Source organism: Morus notabilis, unplaced genomic scaffold, assembly GCF_000414095.1.
Source record: "Morus notabilis unplaced genomic scaffold, ASM41409v2 Scaffold131, whole genome shotgun sequence".
In the NCBI taxonomy this organism is placed as follows: Eukaryota; Viridiplantae; Streptophyta; class Magnoliopsida; order Rosales; family Moraceae; genus Morus; species Morus notabilis.
The window spans coordinates 172,660-190,565 of record NW_010360208.1 but is presented as its reverse complement, the minus strand read 5'-3'; the positions used below and the strand labels follow the sequence as shown (position 1 = coordinate 190,565).

The window sequence follows — 17,906 nt, the reverse complement described above, 5'->3', positions numbered from 1 at the left end:
ATGAGTTGTTCATCATCATCATCAAAAAACTTCTCTGCCGATCATGAAGGTAAGAAGAAAAAACCATCATCATCATCATCATCAAAAGTCTTTAAGCTGTTTGGTTTCCCAGTTACAAGCCGTGACATCCAAATGCCCGTTAATAATACTACTATTAGGCCTAAACCAGAATTACCATGTAGTAATAACAACAGTAATAGTTACAATTATAATTATTATAATATGAGCAAAAGATTATCATCTAGGTTTAAGTGCGAGTACTGTTATCAGGAGTTTGCGACTTCTCAAGCATTGGGTGGTCACCAGAACGCTCACAAGTCCGAGAGGAAGGTTGCGAAACTCCGAGCTCAATTCCAATTAGGCCATCCTAATTATAATGTTAACAACAATCCTTATCAAAACCCTTACTATTTTGTGGCAAGTAATTACAGTACTACTAGTACTGGCCAAATTATAGCCGTGCAAGCTGCCGCGGGATCATCTTTGGCGACGTCGACGAGCGGCGTTGGCGCAGGTGCTGCTGCTGGCGGCGAGGTAAAACCGATGACCGAAAATGTCGATATGTCTGATCATGATCATGAATATCCAAAAGTAAGTTATAATAAAGGTGTTTGTCATGGAGAATTAGGCATTAATTATCATGATCAAGGAAGTGATGATCTTGATCTTCAGCTGAGGCTTGCACCCTCTAACAACCTCCTAGACTAAGATTTTAGGGCCATATTTGATAGCTTGTATTGTATTATATTGTATAAAGTGTATTGTATTGTATTGTATTATCATAATATAATACGGTGTTTGGTGTCACAACGTATTATATAAGGGGTTAAAATGTAAAATTTTAATAATTTGAGGATCAAAAATATAATTTTCAAAAGTTTTGGGTCAAAAATGAAATTTTATCAAATTTATGAGGTCAAAGTGTAATTTTACAAAAGTTTTGGGTGTCAAAATGTAATTTATAAAAAGTTTAAGGGTCAAAATATAATTTTTAATAAATATAAAATTTGCATTATGTCCCTAAAATTTTTCAGCAATTATAAGCTCCATCATGACCATATGTCGGCCTGACTCCGACCTCTAGTCGTGTCTAACTCTGACATAAATTATTGATCCATTATAAAATAATATAATACAATACGTTAAAAATGAGCCGTATTCAATAGTACGACATAAACCATATTAATTTACCATTTGTTATTTGTTTTAATTTATACAATATGATAGTCACACTAAATATTATATTATTATATTATTATATGATACGGTACTCTAATACGGTAAAAAAAAAACATGTCCTAAATGGTTAATGTTGTACAGTACTCTTTAATTGGTTTTACTAGTAATTAGGTAGCGGTCAGTCAATGCTTGCTGAAAAATTTTTTTTTAAAAAAAGGACCGGGGAAAAAGCAAGAATTATCAAGGGACGAAGCCTCGTTCACTTCGCGAATTTGAGTTTTCAATTTGAGCTGAGATGTGACATTTTTTAAGAGCTTTTTACTGTAGTAAAAAAAGTTAGATGTGACATTTTCTGAGAGTTTTTTACTGTAAAAATCTAAAACTAAAAATTTGAATCGGTGAAACGTTAATAGTTCTCTCGATCATTTATTTCTCTTCCTCTTTAATTTGTTTGCAATTACGTGATCTATGTAAAAAGGAAAAAAAAAATAGATGACTAATGTGGATTATATATTGTGATATGGCAATCAAAACACTATTCCGGCTCTGCTTGACGCAGGAAAAGGAGAAGTTTCAATGAAATTACCATGAGCCTTACCACTTCTATCTTTGCAACAACTTTTTTGTCTTCTTGTGCCACGTGGAACTGGTGCTGTGCGGAGCTGGTTAAATACGGAGCCTATAGCAAGACTCTATGGCAATATATATTTCCTCTAGCAAGATAAATAATTTTTTTTAATATATATTCGTGACTTGGGGGCTAAAAGTAATGCATGTCATATACTCATATTATTCCCAATTAAGCTTGAATTTATGCTGATCATTAAATTTGTAACGTGCATTTACAGTGAATAATATGATCGGAAAAGAGGAAAAGTTTAGCAGAAATGGCCACAGAGATGCAATAATGGGCCGGGGCTCGTGAGCCTGCTCAGGCCCATTTTGACACAGTGACGGGTCGAGCCAGCATAGTCCATCACTATTTAAGGCACGGACTAGCCCATAAATATTAGTAGATTGGGCTTGGCCAACATATATCGGTTCATGAGCTGGTTCGGCACGACCCATGAAAAATCATGGGTCAAGCTGAGCTTGGGCCGAGCCGTCTATACCCATGATGGGTCAGCCCAGCCCAACCCATATAGACCCATAATATCTTCATGTTTTTTTTTTTTTAGTAATTTTGGAAACATCTTATGTATAATTATCCTGAGTGTACTCTTTTTTTCTTACTAATGTTTTGTCCTACTGTAAGGTTTTTATTTAATGAGCCAATTGTAAATAAAATATCTATTTTCGTACTTTCATTGACTATTCAAACTTTCATATTTGTTAACTTGTTTAAAAATTCAAAAATAAAAAATAAAAAAAAATTAAAAATTAGATGCTTAGATGGGCTGGCTCATCTAAACTCATAATGGGCCAAGATGGGCCAGCCCATTCAAAACCCCATGACACGGTCCATCTTAGCCCACGGCACAGCCCAGCCTGACCCACATAAAATTGGCCTATGGTGTTGGCTGGGCCGAGATAATTCTTATACGGCCCAGTCTGACCCGGGCCACAAAATTCGTAGGCTGAGCCAGCCCAACCCACGACCCGCATGGGCCTAAGGAGAATGGGCCGAGCCGGCCCGTTCTTGCATCTCTAAATGATCAAATATCCCCCAAAAAAAAAATCCCAAAACTGAGATCAGGACCGTCCATTTAGACGATAATTGTAATGTTTAAAGAACATCGATCAGTCATTAATTAACTATTCTTTCGTTGAATTGCGGGTCAACTTTCACAATAACGAACTTATAAAGCCAATAAAGGCAAACTTATGAATGACTACCAATTCATTAAGGAAGGATTTGCACAATATATATGCATTTTGCTAGTTGAGTTTCCAATTCGAGATGAAAAAGTAAATTTATGTGAGAAAAAATACTGCGGTATAAAAAGTCAAATTTAAAATTTTGTTAGAGAAGAAACTGTATACAACAACAATAACAACAAGTCTTAATTAATCTCAACTTAATTAGGGTCAGCTATATGGATTTCACTTTTCACGCAGTTCTGTTTGAAATTAGATTTTCTTAAAGGCCTAAATCTAGAATGTCTTGCTTAACTACTTCGGTCTACGTAATTCTTGGTTTGCCCCTCCCTCTCCTAGTATTAGGTATAAGAATGTCATCCCAAACACGAACTTGTGCTTCTAGTGGTCTACGTTGGACATACCCGTATCACCTTAAGCGACCTTTGCGCACTTTAAAAACTAAGAACATGAAACACCTAAGAAAATACATCACATTGATTACTAGATTCCCATAATTCACGAATCTAATGAAGATTGACTTTCCAAACGTATAAGGTGTCTCTAAACTAAGAATCGGCCAAAGGCCAGAATTGAAGGCTTCTACAAGATCTCCACTGGCCATATTCATGCTTGCAACAATATTAATGGAATGTACACTAATTATATATATATATATGTGTATATATCTGTGTGTAAATCTTATAATAGATATATGTATATTTGTACGTATGAATGCATGTGATGCACTTTCCATTTTTTGTATCATGAATTTCAAATTTTTAGATTTAAACTCACCTCTGCCTACAATATGTATGCTCTTTTCATATCATCGTGATCTCCTTAGTTAGATTTAAAGTAAACATATATTTTAGTCAAAAATAGAGATCATGATTCATAAGTATACCAATTTGGATAAAGGGAAGTGAAGTCTCTCCCATGCATTTCCATGTATATATATATATATATATTTCCTTTTCATTACTAAATATTAATCATTTAATCGTGAAAGTACTTATAATTGGCAATACTTTAGCTCTGAATTCCAAAATGAATGGCATCCTTCACAGCTTTAACCAATCGCTGACCTACAAATCACGCATGTGTGTGAAAGAGATCAGATTTTATATGAAGTCCCTGATCTGATAACTAAACTTCAAAAAGGATAATTTTGCAAAAAAAAAAAAAAAAAAAAAAAAAAAAAATTTTAAAAAAAAAAAAAAAAAAAAAAAAAAAAAAAAACTTCAAAAAGGGTATGCAGCCTTAATTACACTAGTTTATAGAAAGTAAAGGCAATTTAATATGCTAGGCCTACTCATACAAGAAAGAAAAAAGAGACAAATATCTTTTATACTTTAGAGTGAGTATAGATTTTTACTTCTTATTCATGATTAATATTCGTTTAATCAAATAATTATAGAGAGAAAGAGGGAAATAGACTAAGACTTTAGATAAATTAAAATTAATAGGCCAATAGTTTACATAAGTTAATAAATAGGCAAAATTACTGTTTTCGTCCATAACTTGTCTGGTTATGAACCATAACTTGATAAGTTATTGTCCATAAATTATTGTTTTTATCCATAACTTGTCTGGCTATGAACCATAACTTGAAAAGTTTGTCCATAACTTATCTGATTATGAACCATAACTTGACAAGTTATGGCCTATCAATTTCTATAACTAAAAGTTGGCCTATATACTTCCTTAAGTTTTTTATATTGGCATATTTTCTACTATTTTTAATAATTATATTAGTTAAAAAAGTATTAATAAAAAATAAAAGATAAAAATGAAGATTTATAATAAGTTCAGTAATTCTCTTCCTTAAAAAAAAAAAAAAAAAGAGAAACTCTGAGCCCACTCAGCTACTCATACAAGTGGACTCGGTACATTTTGGCAGCCATATTTATGTGCAGTGTCCTTGGGCCTTGCTTCAACCATAAGTCCATAACGTGTCAACTTCTAGCCGGAAAAAAAAAAGAAGAGTAAATGATATATAGTTTAATTATGTTTGTGGAATTAACATATGGCTGCAATTTGTGAATATTTTATATATGGCTTAATGTATATGTATGATGACATAATTGATCTTGATAATAATATTGTTGATTTTGAATTGATTGTACAAATCAACTTTAAAGATAATATATAAGAAATACGGGAGAAATTTTATCCCACAATACGTAAGTATTGAAAAAACACGATTTAAAAATTTTCCTTTAATTCTTAGAACCATTACCATAGTAGCAACATATATATATATATATATATATTTAAATATACTAGCAAGATTACAATTATATATATATATATATACAGACAAAAATTGGTTGATAAGCCAAAAAAACAGATCACATATCATTACAATAATAAATATATCATTATAAAAAACATAAGAAAAATAATTAAAATGCAAACACAAACATATGTGAATTTTTGTATATTGTCATTACAATAATGAATATATCATTATAATAAAAGTATAAGAAAAATAAAAATTAAGATACGAACAAAAACGAATGTAATTTTATATACAAATTTGAAAACAAAGATTAAAAAGAAAAACATGATAAGTGAATATATTTTATATATATATATAAGAAATTCAACTATAAGAAAAATATAGAAATTAGTTATCAAAACTAAATATAGGATAAAGTCAACTCAAGGAGTATTTTTGGATTATCAAGAAATATAACTTAGAAAAATAAGTCATATAAGTGATATTTATAGAACCAAACCACATTTTGATTCACCCCTCCAAAAAAGAGTTTAGATTGTGTAATAGCATAACGTACGTAGCAAAATATAATGTTGAAAAAAAATTAGTTTTGGCCCCTTAATGCTAGGAGTCATAACCGTACGCCCATTTAATAATTGGAGAAAAAAGAAAATAGGCTAAGACTTGAGATGAATTAAAATTAATAGACCAATAGTTTACATAAGTTAATAAATAGACCAAATTACTGTTTTTATCTATAACTTGTCTGGTTATGAACCATAACTTGACAAGTTATTGTCCATAATTCACAGTTTTTATCCATAACTTGTCTGGTTATGAACCATAATTTGACAAATTATGACTTATTAATTTCTATAACTAAAAATTAACTAATATACTTTCTTAGGCTTTTTATATTGGCATATTTTCTACTATTTCCGTTTAATAATTAATATGGGCTGTATCAGGCCCGTTTGTGATTTATTATGTTAGGTCTGATCCACGTCTCATTTATATTTTTGCACCTGCCCTTAATGTGCTTGTGCGCTTGAAACGTGCCTTTATTGTACTCAATAGGAAATTTATAAAATAAATCAGGAAATTAAATAAGAATTGAATAGAATGAAAACATTTACTTTTAACGAAAAGAAAGAAGTTTCTCCAGTAGACCGCCTGATCAGTAGTCTCAATTTTTAACTGTTAAATTTGATCAAAATTACATTAGATTAAAAAAATATGCAAAATAAACAGATTTTGATACAGATCTGACGGCTGAAAAATAAAAGACTACCGATAATCCATTTTTCAAAGATTACCAGAAAAACTCTCCAAAAAGAAAGCACATTATTAAAAAAAAATTATGACACTGTTACCCTAATCGTATTGAGTTTTTTATTTTATTTTATTTTTTAAATTTCCATTTTGACACAAAATGTTTAAAGACTTTCATTTACACTTTTATTTTTTAGTTTTAGCTATACACTATTACTTCATTTTTATTCTCGTGTCCATTGTTTTAACTTTAAAAACTGAAATAAATAAAAATTACACTACAATATATTGTATCAAAAAAAGAATGTAAAATTTATAGTATATATTAATTTTAGAAGACGTTTGGTAAAGAGATTTATACAATGATTTGAATCATAGTTCATGATTTGCTACAGTATTTTCTCTCATAAAAAATACACGTAAATAAAAAATGATTCTAATCTCATAATTCTAATCCATGAATCAAACGTTTCTTTAATTTTAAATTTTGAGTCAACTCAAAGCCCCCTTAAAAAATATTTCTGGCTTCGTCATTGCGTGTCATGGTGCGCCATGTGTTCGATCTGTTTCGACACCTCTAGTAAGAAAACCCGATAAAAAGTGGTTGAACAAGGGATCTAGCCATAGGCTTTCAAGAGCCTTGTCTCATTAGGCATGCACTCTAGCAAGGAGCAAGGTTAGATCTGACTGGATCTGGCCAATGTTTGGCTAATTAAGGGCAAGAATGCTAACTATACGAAAGAAAAGAGCGTCAAATCAAGCAACTAAACATGGGATGATCAGACTAGCGAGGAGAGAGAAGCACACAACAGCAGCAAGCATGTGTTGAAGTCAATCTTGCGAGGAGAGAGAAGGGGAGAAGAGTAAAGTGTTTGGGAATATGTTTTTGAGAGTTCGGATTATAATTCATTTGTTCAATCACATACAACTTTACATAAAAAAAAAAACACCATTTTTTTGTATTTGCTATTATGATAAGTTTTATGTTAATTTCTGTTTTTTTTTTTTTTTTTTTTTATATATATATATATATACTTGTAGTTGATAATTTTTGAAAATATACAATAATACAACCTTTTTTTTTATTTGTAACAAAAAATTTTCTCTAGCCAACTACTAGGCATGGACATATGGTAGCTTTTGAATATATATATTTGTACTGACATGTCAAATGTTTGTTTCAAATTAGTTTTGAGTCCATCTTACTCTTCTAATTAACAAATATGCTAGCGTTAAATCCAAATATTTCACATAACATGTTACATTACGTTTTTCCTCAACACAAAAGATCTATATATTAGAATATTATTAAAGTGAAAAAATTAGAATCAAAATAGTACTTTGATAGCATTTTAATACCTCCGTGTTTCTCAATACACAGAGATCTAAATATTAAGAACATCTTTAAGGGAACTCTCTAAATTTTAGCTAAATTCTAGTTAAAATGGCTAAAAAACTATTTTAGCTAGTGAGTCACTCTAACTATACTCTTTATTTTAACTAAATATGGATTATTTTAATATTATCGAGTTTAAAATATAAATAATTTTATTAAATTTATAAAAGAGTCTTTGTATTTATTACATTTGAAAGAATAAAATAATACAAAAAATGAAATAGCTAGTCACTTCATACTAGCTATATTTAGCTAGTGTGTAAGACATTCTCTAAAATAGCTAACCATTTAGCTAATAGTTGAAGTGGAGAAAAGCCAAAAAAAAAAAAAAGTCAAATCATTAACAATTTTAACTAAAAATATAAAATAATTATCATGATTAGAGTTGCTCTAAAAGACCTGACCAACCTACTAGGCATGGATATATGGTAGCTTTTGAATATTTGTAGTGACCCACCAATTTGTTTCAAAATAACTTTCTGACCACCTTACCCTTCTAATTAACAAATTATATGCTAGCGTTGAATATAAATATATATCATAGCTTGTGATACATATTTATGTTGGCAAATCTCACGGTAAAATAAGAAATGAGTAAAAATGAAGATAAAATGGACACACATATTTTACATGGAAAACCCTTAAAGGAGACGAGGTAAAAATTACGGGATAAATATAGGAGGATTACACTATAAAAAATAGAGATTACAATCTTCTCTCTAAATTACACGGAGAGAATAATAAGAATCACTCTCTCATGTAAATATGAAAAACACCTCATAAAAGAAGAAAAAATTAGAGAAACTAAATTTCTCTCTGAAGAGTGAGAATGAGTTGCAAAACTGAGAAAAATATGAGCTCTATTTATAGCTGAGCTCACCTTAAAAAAATTGTATGAGCCAATTATAAACAACTAGCTCTTCCATTAAATGTCAGCACCGAATTTAGTACTGACTTACCCTATCTCTCTCTATTTTTTTATTTTTTTTTATTTTTTTTTCTTTCTTCTTTCTCTGGAGAGCCCGGTCCTTGGGAATTATGACTCATTATTTGTGAGACATGACCCGGACACAACCCGTCGGCTGAGACCCTATTTGTCTCTATAGCACCCCCAATATGTCAAAAGGCGTTGCTTGCATATATAATTAAGCAAGGCGATTAGTGGAGCATTTATGGGCAATGTTGGCCATATATGGCCATATCAAATACACACATACCGAATGGCTCTTAGGCCCTAGTTTTCATGTACTGTGCAAATAGCAACATATATGGCTAGAAGGGCAACATTTGGTAGTGATAATTTAAAAGTGTATGTTAGTGATCGTTGTGGGTGGACCATTCCGTTGTGATTTGGCGGTCAGTTTGGATATTGATATATACATATTCTATATTTATTTTTTCTACACTATGCATCATAAATATATTGCCCTAATGGTCAAACACCTAAATTGCAGTAAGGAAAACCTAGCTTAACACTTTTTGCGGTCCAAATTACTTTATTCTTTTAATGAATTAGAAAGGACAACAAAACATTGAGAATATAAAATGGATCATTTGTGTGATCCTGCCCCTATTTCCTTTGTCGTTTTGGAAATTCCAAAACCACTAATGAAACGAAAAAGACCTAAACCAAATCTAATAAAAAGATAAGTTTAGTTTTTGCTAATAGTACTGTCACATACTCAACGTCGTATAACACATTAATCGAGGTGTGAGTCTTAAAATGAGATTATAAAGTATATCTAGTTCTGAACGCATCCTAAAAAGAGAAAAAAAAAAAGACATATTTACTGTTACAACCAACACATTTGTGACATATTTATGGTTTAAGAATTAAGTTGCATAGAGAAAGTAAAAGTGCTGAAATCTAGCACAAGAGGATATGCATTAATCTCTTATCCAGTTGGCCGGGATCATAAAGTAGAAAAGAGCTCTAGAGGTGAATATTAGTCGGGAGAGGTGTCAAATTAATTATTAGTCGAGAGAGGTGTCAAATTAATATCATTTTACAATGAATGACATGCACGAAGGTGACGTGATTTAACAAATGTCACATTATATATAGGATATAAACTGTGGCTTGATCATCACTTCTTCAACAACACACGAATTATTAATAAAAACATGTCAATTAAGTCGTTGTTTTGTTATACCTTGTATCCTCAAAAAGACCCGGCCCCTACCAGTTGGGTCCTTTTTCATGTGTTTTGTCGTCTTCATGATCAAGCATTAATATTGTGCCCTAGAAAGCTATATTTTGCCAAAAGCTTTCCACTAAAAGCTTAGATAAGAGATTAAGGACAAAAATGTACGGGAGTTGACGCAGTGGCTAGCAAAGTTGCACCACAGGACAAGCAACAAAGGGGTCCTATATATCGATCAAGAAGGACCAATTCCTTCAATTTTGGCTGTCTTTTTTTTGCTGTAGGCATGTTTAATTATTATGAATATACATATATAGTGAGCCATATCATACGCATAATATGCATAACTAAGGGTGCGTATATTTCAATAGTTTTGCATGGTTCAAATCATAGTTCTTGATTCTGCTACAGTGTTTTTCTCTAAAAAAAATTTGAATTTCAAATGTCAGAATCATGAACCATGGTTTGAACTCATGAACTAAACGGATCCTAAAAGTGTGTAATCTATAATAGGATGTTTTTTTTTTTTTTTCAAAGGAGAAGTTATTTCCCTCTTTTAATGAGATTTGACTTGATATGTAACGGTTTGATGAAGAAAATCTTGGTTAACCAGAAACATTTTAAAAGTTACCCAAATAATTAAATTAATTGCTCTATCGCTGATATTTTATAATTAGCGTACGTGCGTGAATGATAACTGTTATAACCATAAACATGAAAGTTTCCCAAATAAATTAACGGATCCATCGTTTATTTATAATTAGCTTGTGTAAATGATAACTTTAAGAAACTTGCCTTTTAAGAGGAGATCTGATAAAATCAGGAAACTTAATGACCTCCAGTACCTATAAATATAGTTAGAGGATTTCATCAATAATATGTAATCCCGGAAAGAAAAGAAGAAGAAGAAGAAGAAGAAGAAGAAGAAGAAGAAGAAGAAGAAGAAGAAGAAGAAGAAGAAAAAGGAGGAGGAGGAGGAGAAGAAGAAGAAGAAGAAGAATTGTCTTTGAAAGTCACGGTCTCTTCAAGAATTTTTCATGGATTACGGTATGTATATTTCTTATATATAGGAGTATATAAAAATCACAAGTTTCTAGATCTAATTAATTAGAATTTATTATTAATTCATTCATATTTATCCTGTTTACACTAGAAAAAAAGGGGGAAAGAAAAATAATAAAAAATCAAAGGAGTGCTAGATGGTTGATGTTTATGCGTATGCTTGCTTTTCATAGTACGATGTTTAGATTATAAACATAGGAAAGAAAGGACAAGAAAAGGAGAAAAACAAAATGCATGTTGGTGGAATAATTGGAAACCACTAGATTACTAGCCAGCCTATTATTTACTTTCAACGAGAAAGTGATGATAAAAATCGTTAGCGCAAGGACTATTATAAAACTTTTCTCACATCTTCTAATATTGGACGATTTAAATAATGATATATTTTAACTGTCCTTTACTCTACGCGTTGAATTGTAGTAGTATAGGCGTAGAGTACATAAAGGTTGTTCAATTATAACATCAATAGGCATGTATAAATGGAAATATATATAGAAAGGGTTGGCAAGAATCTTTTAAGTGTGTATATATATATATATATATATATATACGTACATATATATATGTATGAAGACACATACACACAAAAACACGTACATCCTCAATACCACACTGAGATTTAGTGGGCTCTCATAATTTGGAGCTCCACAAAACGGAAGCCCAGTGTACACATGTAATTGAATTAAAATAGTCAAATGTTCTTATCATTTTATTGCTGTAGTAGGTGAGGAGTGTATCTCACGATCATTTATCATGTTAGAGTACAAGGAATCAAGGAGGCTATTGGAACAATTAAAGTCCTACTTATAGCTATATCTAAAGCTAGCTAAGGCACATTCGAATGGCCGACACTGATCACTTCTCTTATATTTTACCAAAAAAAAAAAAAAAATTAATAAATAAAAGTTGGGTACTTTGATCATTTTGGTTTGTGAGTTAACTTTGATCCACTGTTTTGTTCCTTTAAAAGTGGAACATCAATATCACTAGAATTTGAGAAAGGAAACACCAGTTTAGTCTTATATATATATATATATATATATGTGTGTGTGTGTGTGTGTGTGTGTGTGTGTGTTTGTATATGTGTGCGCGCGTGTGTATATATGTGCACTTAGAGAATAGAGATCACACTCATATATATCCCGTGATTTTCAACATGTAGCTAGGTTGCAATTAGTCTTTGATCATGATCATCAGTTTCCATGAGTCCATAATGTATATAGGAAAGTCATAGACTCATGATGAAATGATGAACATGGTATTAGTACTACTCCAAAGAATATCTGATCCAGAATATATATATACAGTAGAAACTACTAATAATATTGCCTGGGAAGGACAGCATTAAAAATTGAAGTGCTTAAAGTGGTAGTTTTTTTTTTTAATTTATTCTTTTTAAAGTTGTGATAACACCAACTAGCTAGCTAGTGATGTTTTGCAAGGTATTTAGAATTGAATGTGTGTGTATATATATACATCCAAAATGAAGTTATAGGCACACAAATTTAGAAATAGAATTAGGTTGTTTCTTTAGCTATATCTACACATTCTACTGTACGTATAAGAAATAGGTTCATGCATTTTCACCCTCCCCCGCAAAAAATGAGGTTCATGCCTGTCTAGGGTTAATTAAGCATTAATGGAAGATCTGTCAGTTAAAAAAAAAAAAAAAAAAAAAAAAAAAAAAAAAAAAGCACTAAAAACAAACAGTAAAGAGCACTTTGTCTACTTCCTACTATTTATGTACCTCCGGATATCACGCCTTTCCCTAGTTACCACTTTAGTTTCAATTTCAATTCTTATTAATTCTTTCTTAGAGGCTATTTCTGTCAGTTTGCGTGGCATATATACTATATATACACATGGTATATAACACTATATTATAACATTATCATATGATAAAACCCTAGTTTTTTTTTTCTTTGGGAATATTATTTATTAGTTATTATCATTATATTTTATCTTCATGATCATGAGTTCATTTTTTTCTGTTTCAGTTGATCAACACCACGAATATCAGCATGAAAAACCAAATTCCTCAACATCATCTGTAATGAAATTGTTTGGCTTTTCAGTGCCATGCAGTCATAAAGTTATTAATGGATCAGGCAATGATCTTGATCATCAAAACAAGCAGAGATTTGAGTGTCCGTACTGTGGGAAAGATTTCTCCAGTTCTCAAGCATTAGGGGGCCACCAAAACGCTCACAAGGCCGAAAGGAAGCTCGCGAAAACGGCGCAAACCCGACGTTCCAATCCTCCTCCTCCTGATCATTCTCCTCCTCCTCCTCCTCATCATTATCATAATCAAGAGGCTTTTGTAGTGGGTGTCCCCATGATAATATCAGCACATCATGCCGTGATTAGACCATCAGGGCCATCGGCAGTTCATTCCGGTGGGCCCAGGTGCATCATCCGCCCAGTGGCTCGCTTCGAGCGCGTGTCACCGTGGCCAGTGTCGGCAGCAGCCGCGCATCCACGTTATGCCGTGAATGTCGGATCATCAGAGTCGTCCAATATTATTCATTATGGGCCAATTAGGGCAAGGAGGGTTTCTTCTCGTCATGTAGGAGATGTCACGGGCGCTGATCGTGTGGTCTCCGGTGCAAGATCGGCTCCGTACGCCACGGTCATGGGGCAAGGCAGTGAAGGAGATCACGATCACGATCACGTTGATCTCCGCTTGAGGCTAGATATATATATATATATATATATATATATATATATATATATATAGTAGTCATCGATATCTTAATCAATATTCTCTATCATATCTATCATCGAATATTACATATACCGGCATTATATATATTTTTTCTCTAAATATTCATGTATATGTATACTGTATACATATATATTTCTCTATGTATATGTATATATGTGTATGTATATATTTCCTAAAAAAATTTGTGTATTATTTGTACATATCCAATTTATTCAACTTAAATGATTCGAGAAATGCTTCTTAATTCTTTTTTTTTTTTTGGTCCTGCTTGATGTTATATTTACTATGACGGAGTAATCAGAGTCCTAAATTTGGTCCTTCGCTTTTTTTTTTCTTCTCTCTTTTTCTCTCTCTTTCCCGTGAGGCGGCTAGAGTTTTGAATTTAAGAGCTCTTCTTAGAGCCAGAGTTTGGCACCGTCACTAATTAGTCGCTAGACTCTTGGCCCTTGAGAAGGTGGCTGAGGTTGTGCAAGTGTGATCGGTGGTTGATGAGTGCGGTCTATTGATGATGGAGGCGTGGATCTGGTGAATTAGAGTATGGTATTATCATTGTTTTGGGTCTTAGCCTCCTCATCGATATGGTTTAGAGGAGGAGTGGCAGGTGTCTTGGGGCAACTGGTACCAAAGATGCAGGCTTGACTGCTTTCGTTGGTGCGAAAACGGGATGTTGCTGGTGGATATGTGGTGTAAGAGCATCGTTCGGGTTGTTTTTCCGTCAGTTTCATCGGTGGTGGTTGTGCTTCTATTGCAAGGCTCTACTCAGATTCCATTTTTTTGACTTCTGTACAATGGTTGATGGCTTGTCGCTGTCATCTATTCCTGTATGGCTGAGGCCATTCATAAGTTTCATAGTGTTTTGAGAATTTTAATAAAGACGTTGTTTCCCTCAAATTTATGTATTGTAATAACGAATGTGGTTTCTCCACATTCCGATTTTGTTTATGTGTTCTACCTGTTTGAGTTACTTATCAATGTTGTATGTTTTATTTACGCCTAGATTTATTTTTAGGCCGTGTCGTTTGTGTCCCCAGTATTAGGGGTTTGGTTTTTGTCGACTGGTTTTATTCATCGACTGCAATGGTTCTTGTTAATGAGTTTTGGTCGTGTCCAATTTCGGTATAGTGACACTTATATTTATTTTTGTGCTTTATCCGTCTTTATTAATGAATCTAATCAATGTCTAGAATCGATTTCATTAATAAGTTGTGTCATTTACTACTATTTATGAAATTTTCCGTTAAAAATAAAAAAAGCAATCAAAATCGATATATATTATTTCCTCAGTTGAACGTGACATATTGGTCCCAAAGCAAAATTAAAACTTTCCAGAAAATGAGTTGTTAAATGCATAACTACATTAGTCTCTAGTTATTAATCAAAATTCAATTTGTAAATTCAAAACACAAAAAAGGAAAAAAAAAATCTAACAGTAAATTCAGACTTGAATCTAAATTAAACTGAAAAGTTTAGAATCTCAATCCAAAATCAACATAAAGGAAATAATAATCTAAATAAATTGTTAACAGTTCTTTCCATGAACATGGATGTAGTACTTGACACGTGGAATTTTAAATCAAATAATTAATCACATCTTTTTTTATATTAAATTTTGAATGAAACTTAAGGACTCTCGATCGTCTAACTTTTTATTCCAAGACAATGAGTACTTAACTTATAATTCCAGATCTTATTATTTTGTAATATATCCCAATGAGAAATCTTAACAAATATCTTTTAGAAGTGTATGAATCTCTTAATTAACCCTCATTTCAGTCAAATAATTATATTAATAAAAAAGTATTAATTAAGAGTAAATAGTAACAATCTAGACTCATACGCTTTATAAAGATAAATTTAACAATTTTCTATAAACTTAAACAAAAGAAAAAAAAAGTAAATTATCTGCCAGACCGATCTTTGTTACAAAAATTAATAACAGCCAGCTAAAATTATCTAATTTCTGCTTAAACAAAAGGAAAAAAAAAAGGTATTATCTTCCTCCAAACTGGCAAGAGTATGGTACTGATATTTTTTGTAATTATCCTCGTCATGCCCTCACATAGATAAACAAACTATTATCAGCTTCTTCTTTTAACCTCTCCTTTTTTTTTTTTTTTTTTCCTTTCTAATTTTCCCCAACATAAAAATATCCCTCACAACAAACCTATTTAAAACAAAAAAAAAAAAAAAAAAAAAAACTAAATCTCGATCTATAAAACATTCCAACGCATAACACAATCATCTCATTTTGTTGTCCCCCTCTAGATCTCTCTCTCTCTCTCTCTCCCTTGCCGTCGTTAATTCTTGACCGGCGAGAAAGAAGAGAGAGAGAGAGATGGACGTGTTCCGATCAAGTACTCGTCGAAATTGCGAGAAGATCATGGCCTACCAAATTGGCTCAAATTACAGAAATGGTGATCAACATGATCGTCATCATAATTGTTACGTGCCTGCGGCTAATTACAATAGTTGTTCATGTAGATCAATACAAACAAGGGCCGTCTCGTCCTCGCCGGGATTTCCGTACCCTAATTCATTGTGGCGAGGGCCGTCGTCGTCGAAGGAGAAGGAGCTGAAGAGACAACGCCGGGTTGCAAGGTACAAGGCCTACGGGGTTGAGAGTAAATTGAAGGCTAAAATAAGGAAAGGGTTTCGTTGGTTCAAGCAAAAGTGCTCTGCCCTTATCCATGGCTAATGAGACGTTTGGTTTATGAGTTCAGAATCATGATTCATGATTTTGATTTTTGAAATTCAAACTTTTTATGAGATAAAAATTCTGTAGAGAATTAAGAACTATGATGCAGAACCATATATGAATGAATCCTTAAAACAAACATCCCATAATTAAGCTACTTATGATCCATTGATGTTCATTATTTTTGGTGACCTTAATTGAAAATTGGATTTTTTTCCGCCCTGTATTGCTGATGGTTTATAATCTAATTACCAATGAAGCTTTCCGGATCATTAATCAGGAGTTGTACGTTAATATATATCTTGAGAAGGTCTAATTTTGGATTACTTTTTTCCCCCCTTTTCACATATGCTTATTTATTTAATTTGTCAATTTGATCATCTGTTTATAATTTAAAACATTTATTTATGAATCCAATTCTGAGTTAAGTACGTTGCTTGATTTTACTATGAACTTTACCTAAAAAGGATTAACATTTTATTTATTTTAAAGTAATACTCTTTGAAAAATGTTTGAATAAGTTTTTTTTTTTTTTTTCTTTTCTTGATTTGGGGAAAATTTTTGAATAAGTTAGTGATGTGGTGATGATAAAGACTGAAAGCTGAACGATTGCTCACATATATTAGTTCAGGCACAATGTAGAAAACGAATTGTCTAATTGTAAAGAAAATTCCTTTCAACCAAAAAAAAAAAAAAAAAACTTGTCTTTTTCTTCTTGAATAGCGTGTCGTATCCTTAATAAACCACATGTTCTTTGTTTACAGAACGAAAATGTCGTTTTACTATCGCAAAACGACATGTAGTTCTGTACGTCAACTTTTATAACTGTTCTTATGAGCAACTCGTCTTTTTCTTTCCCCGATAAATAACGTGTTTATTTGGACGACATCTCGGCAATAACTATAGGTTCTCAGCTTATTGAATTAGAACGATGGGACGCTCATCGTGGGATTGCAAACGACATGCCGTTCAATTTTGAGATATAAAAGTTACATGTCGTTTCTCTATGACACCAACTGACATTGAGTTTCTCTCTCAACCAAAAGCGACAAGTCGCACGTTACAACGCACTGTTGTCGGCATAAAAACTAGACAACATGTATTTTTGCAGAACATGAAAACTAAGTAGACGTTTAATTCATGAGTTTAGAATTATAATTTAAAATTATTCTTAATTTATGTGTATTTTTTGTGAGAAAAAATAGTGTAACGAGCCACAAATTATGATCTAAACCATGTCACGAATCTTTATTCTAAACGCAACAATGTCATTTCCACTTGACAAGAAACGACTTTGTGAACAACGACTCTTCGTTTTATAAGCTTCGACATATGGCTATCCGCCTTTTAGAAACACAAACACCATGTCATTTCATTCCAAACGACATGTATTTTTGCAGAATCAAAAAACC

The 17,906-nt window shown here is 32.1% G+C and overlaps 1 protein-coding gene across 1 annotated transcript; it reads left to right on the top strand.

The window, feature by feature from the left end:
• On the top strand, positions 1–708 carry LOC21391141 (zinc finger protein GIS). Its single transcript, XM_010096031.1, has one exon. The coding sequence runs from the start codon at positions 1–3 to the stop codon at positions 706–708; it is 708 nt and encodes a 235-aa protein (XP_010094333.1).
• The last annotated feature ends 17,198 nt before the right edge of the window (positions 709–17,906 follow it).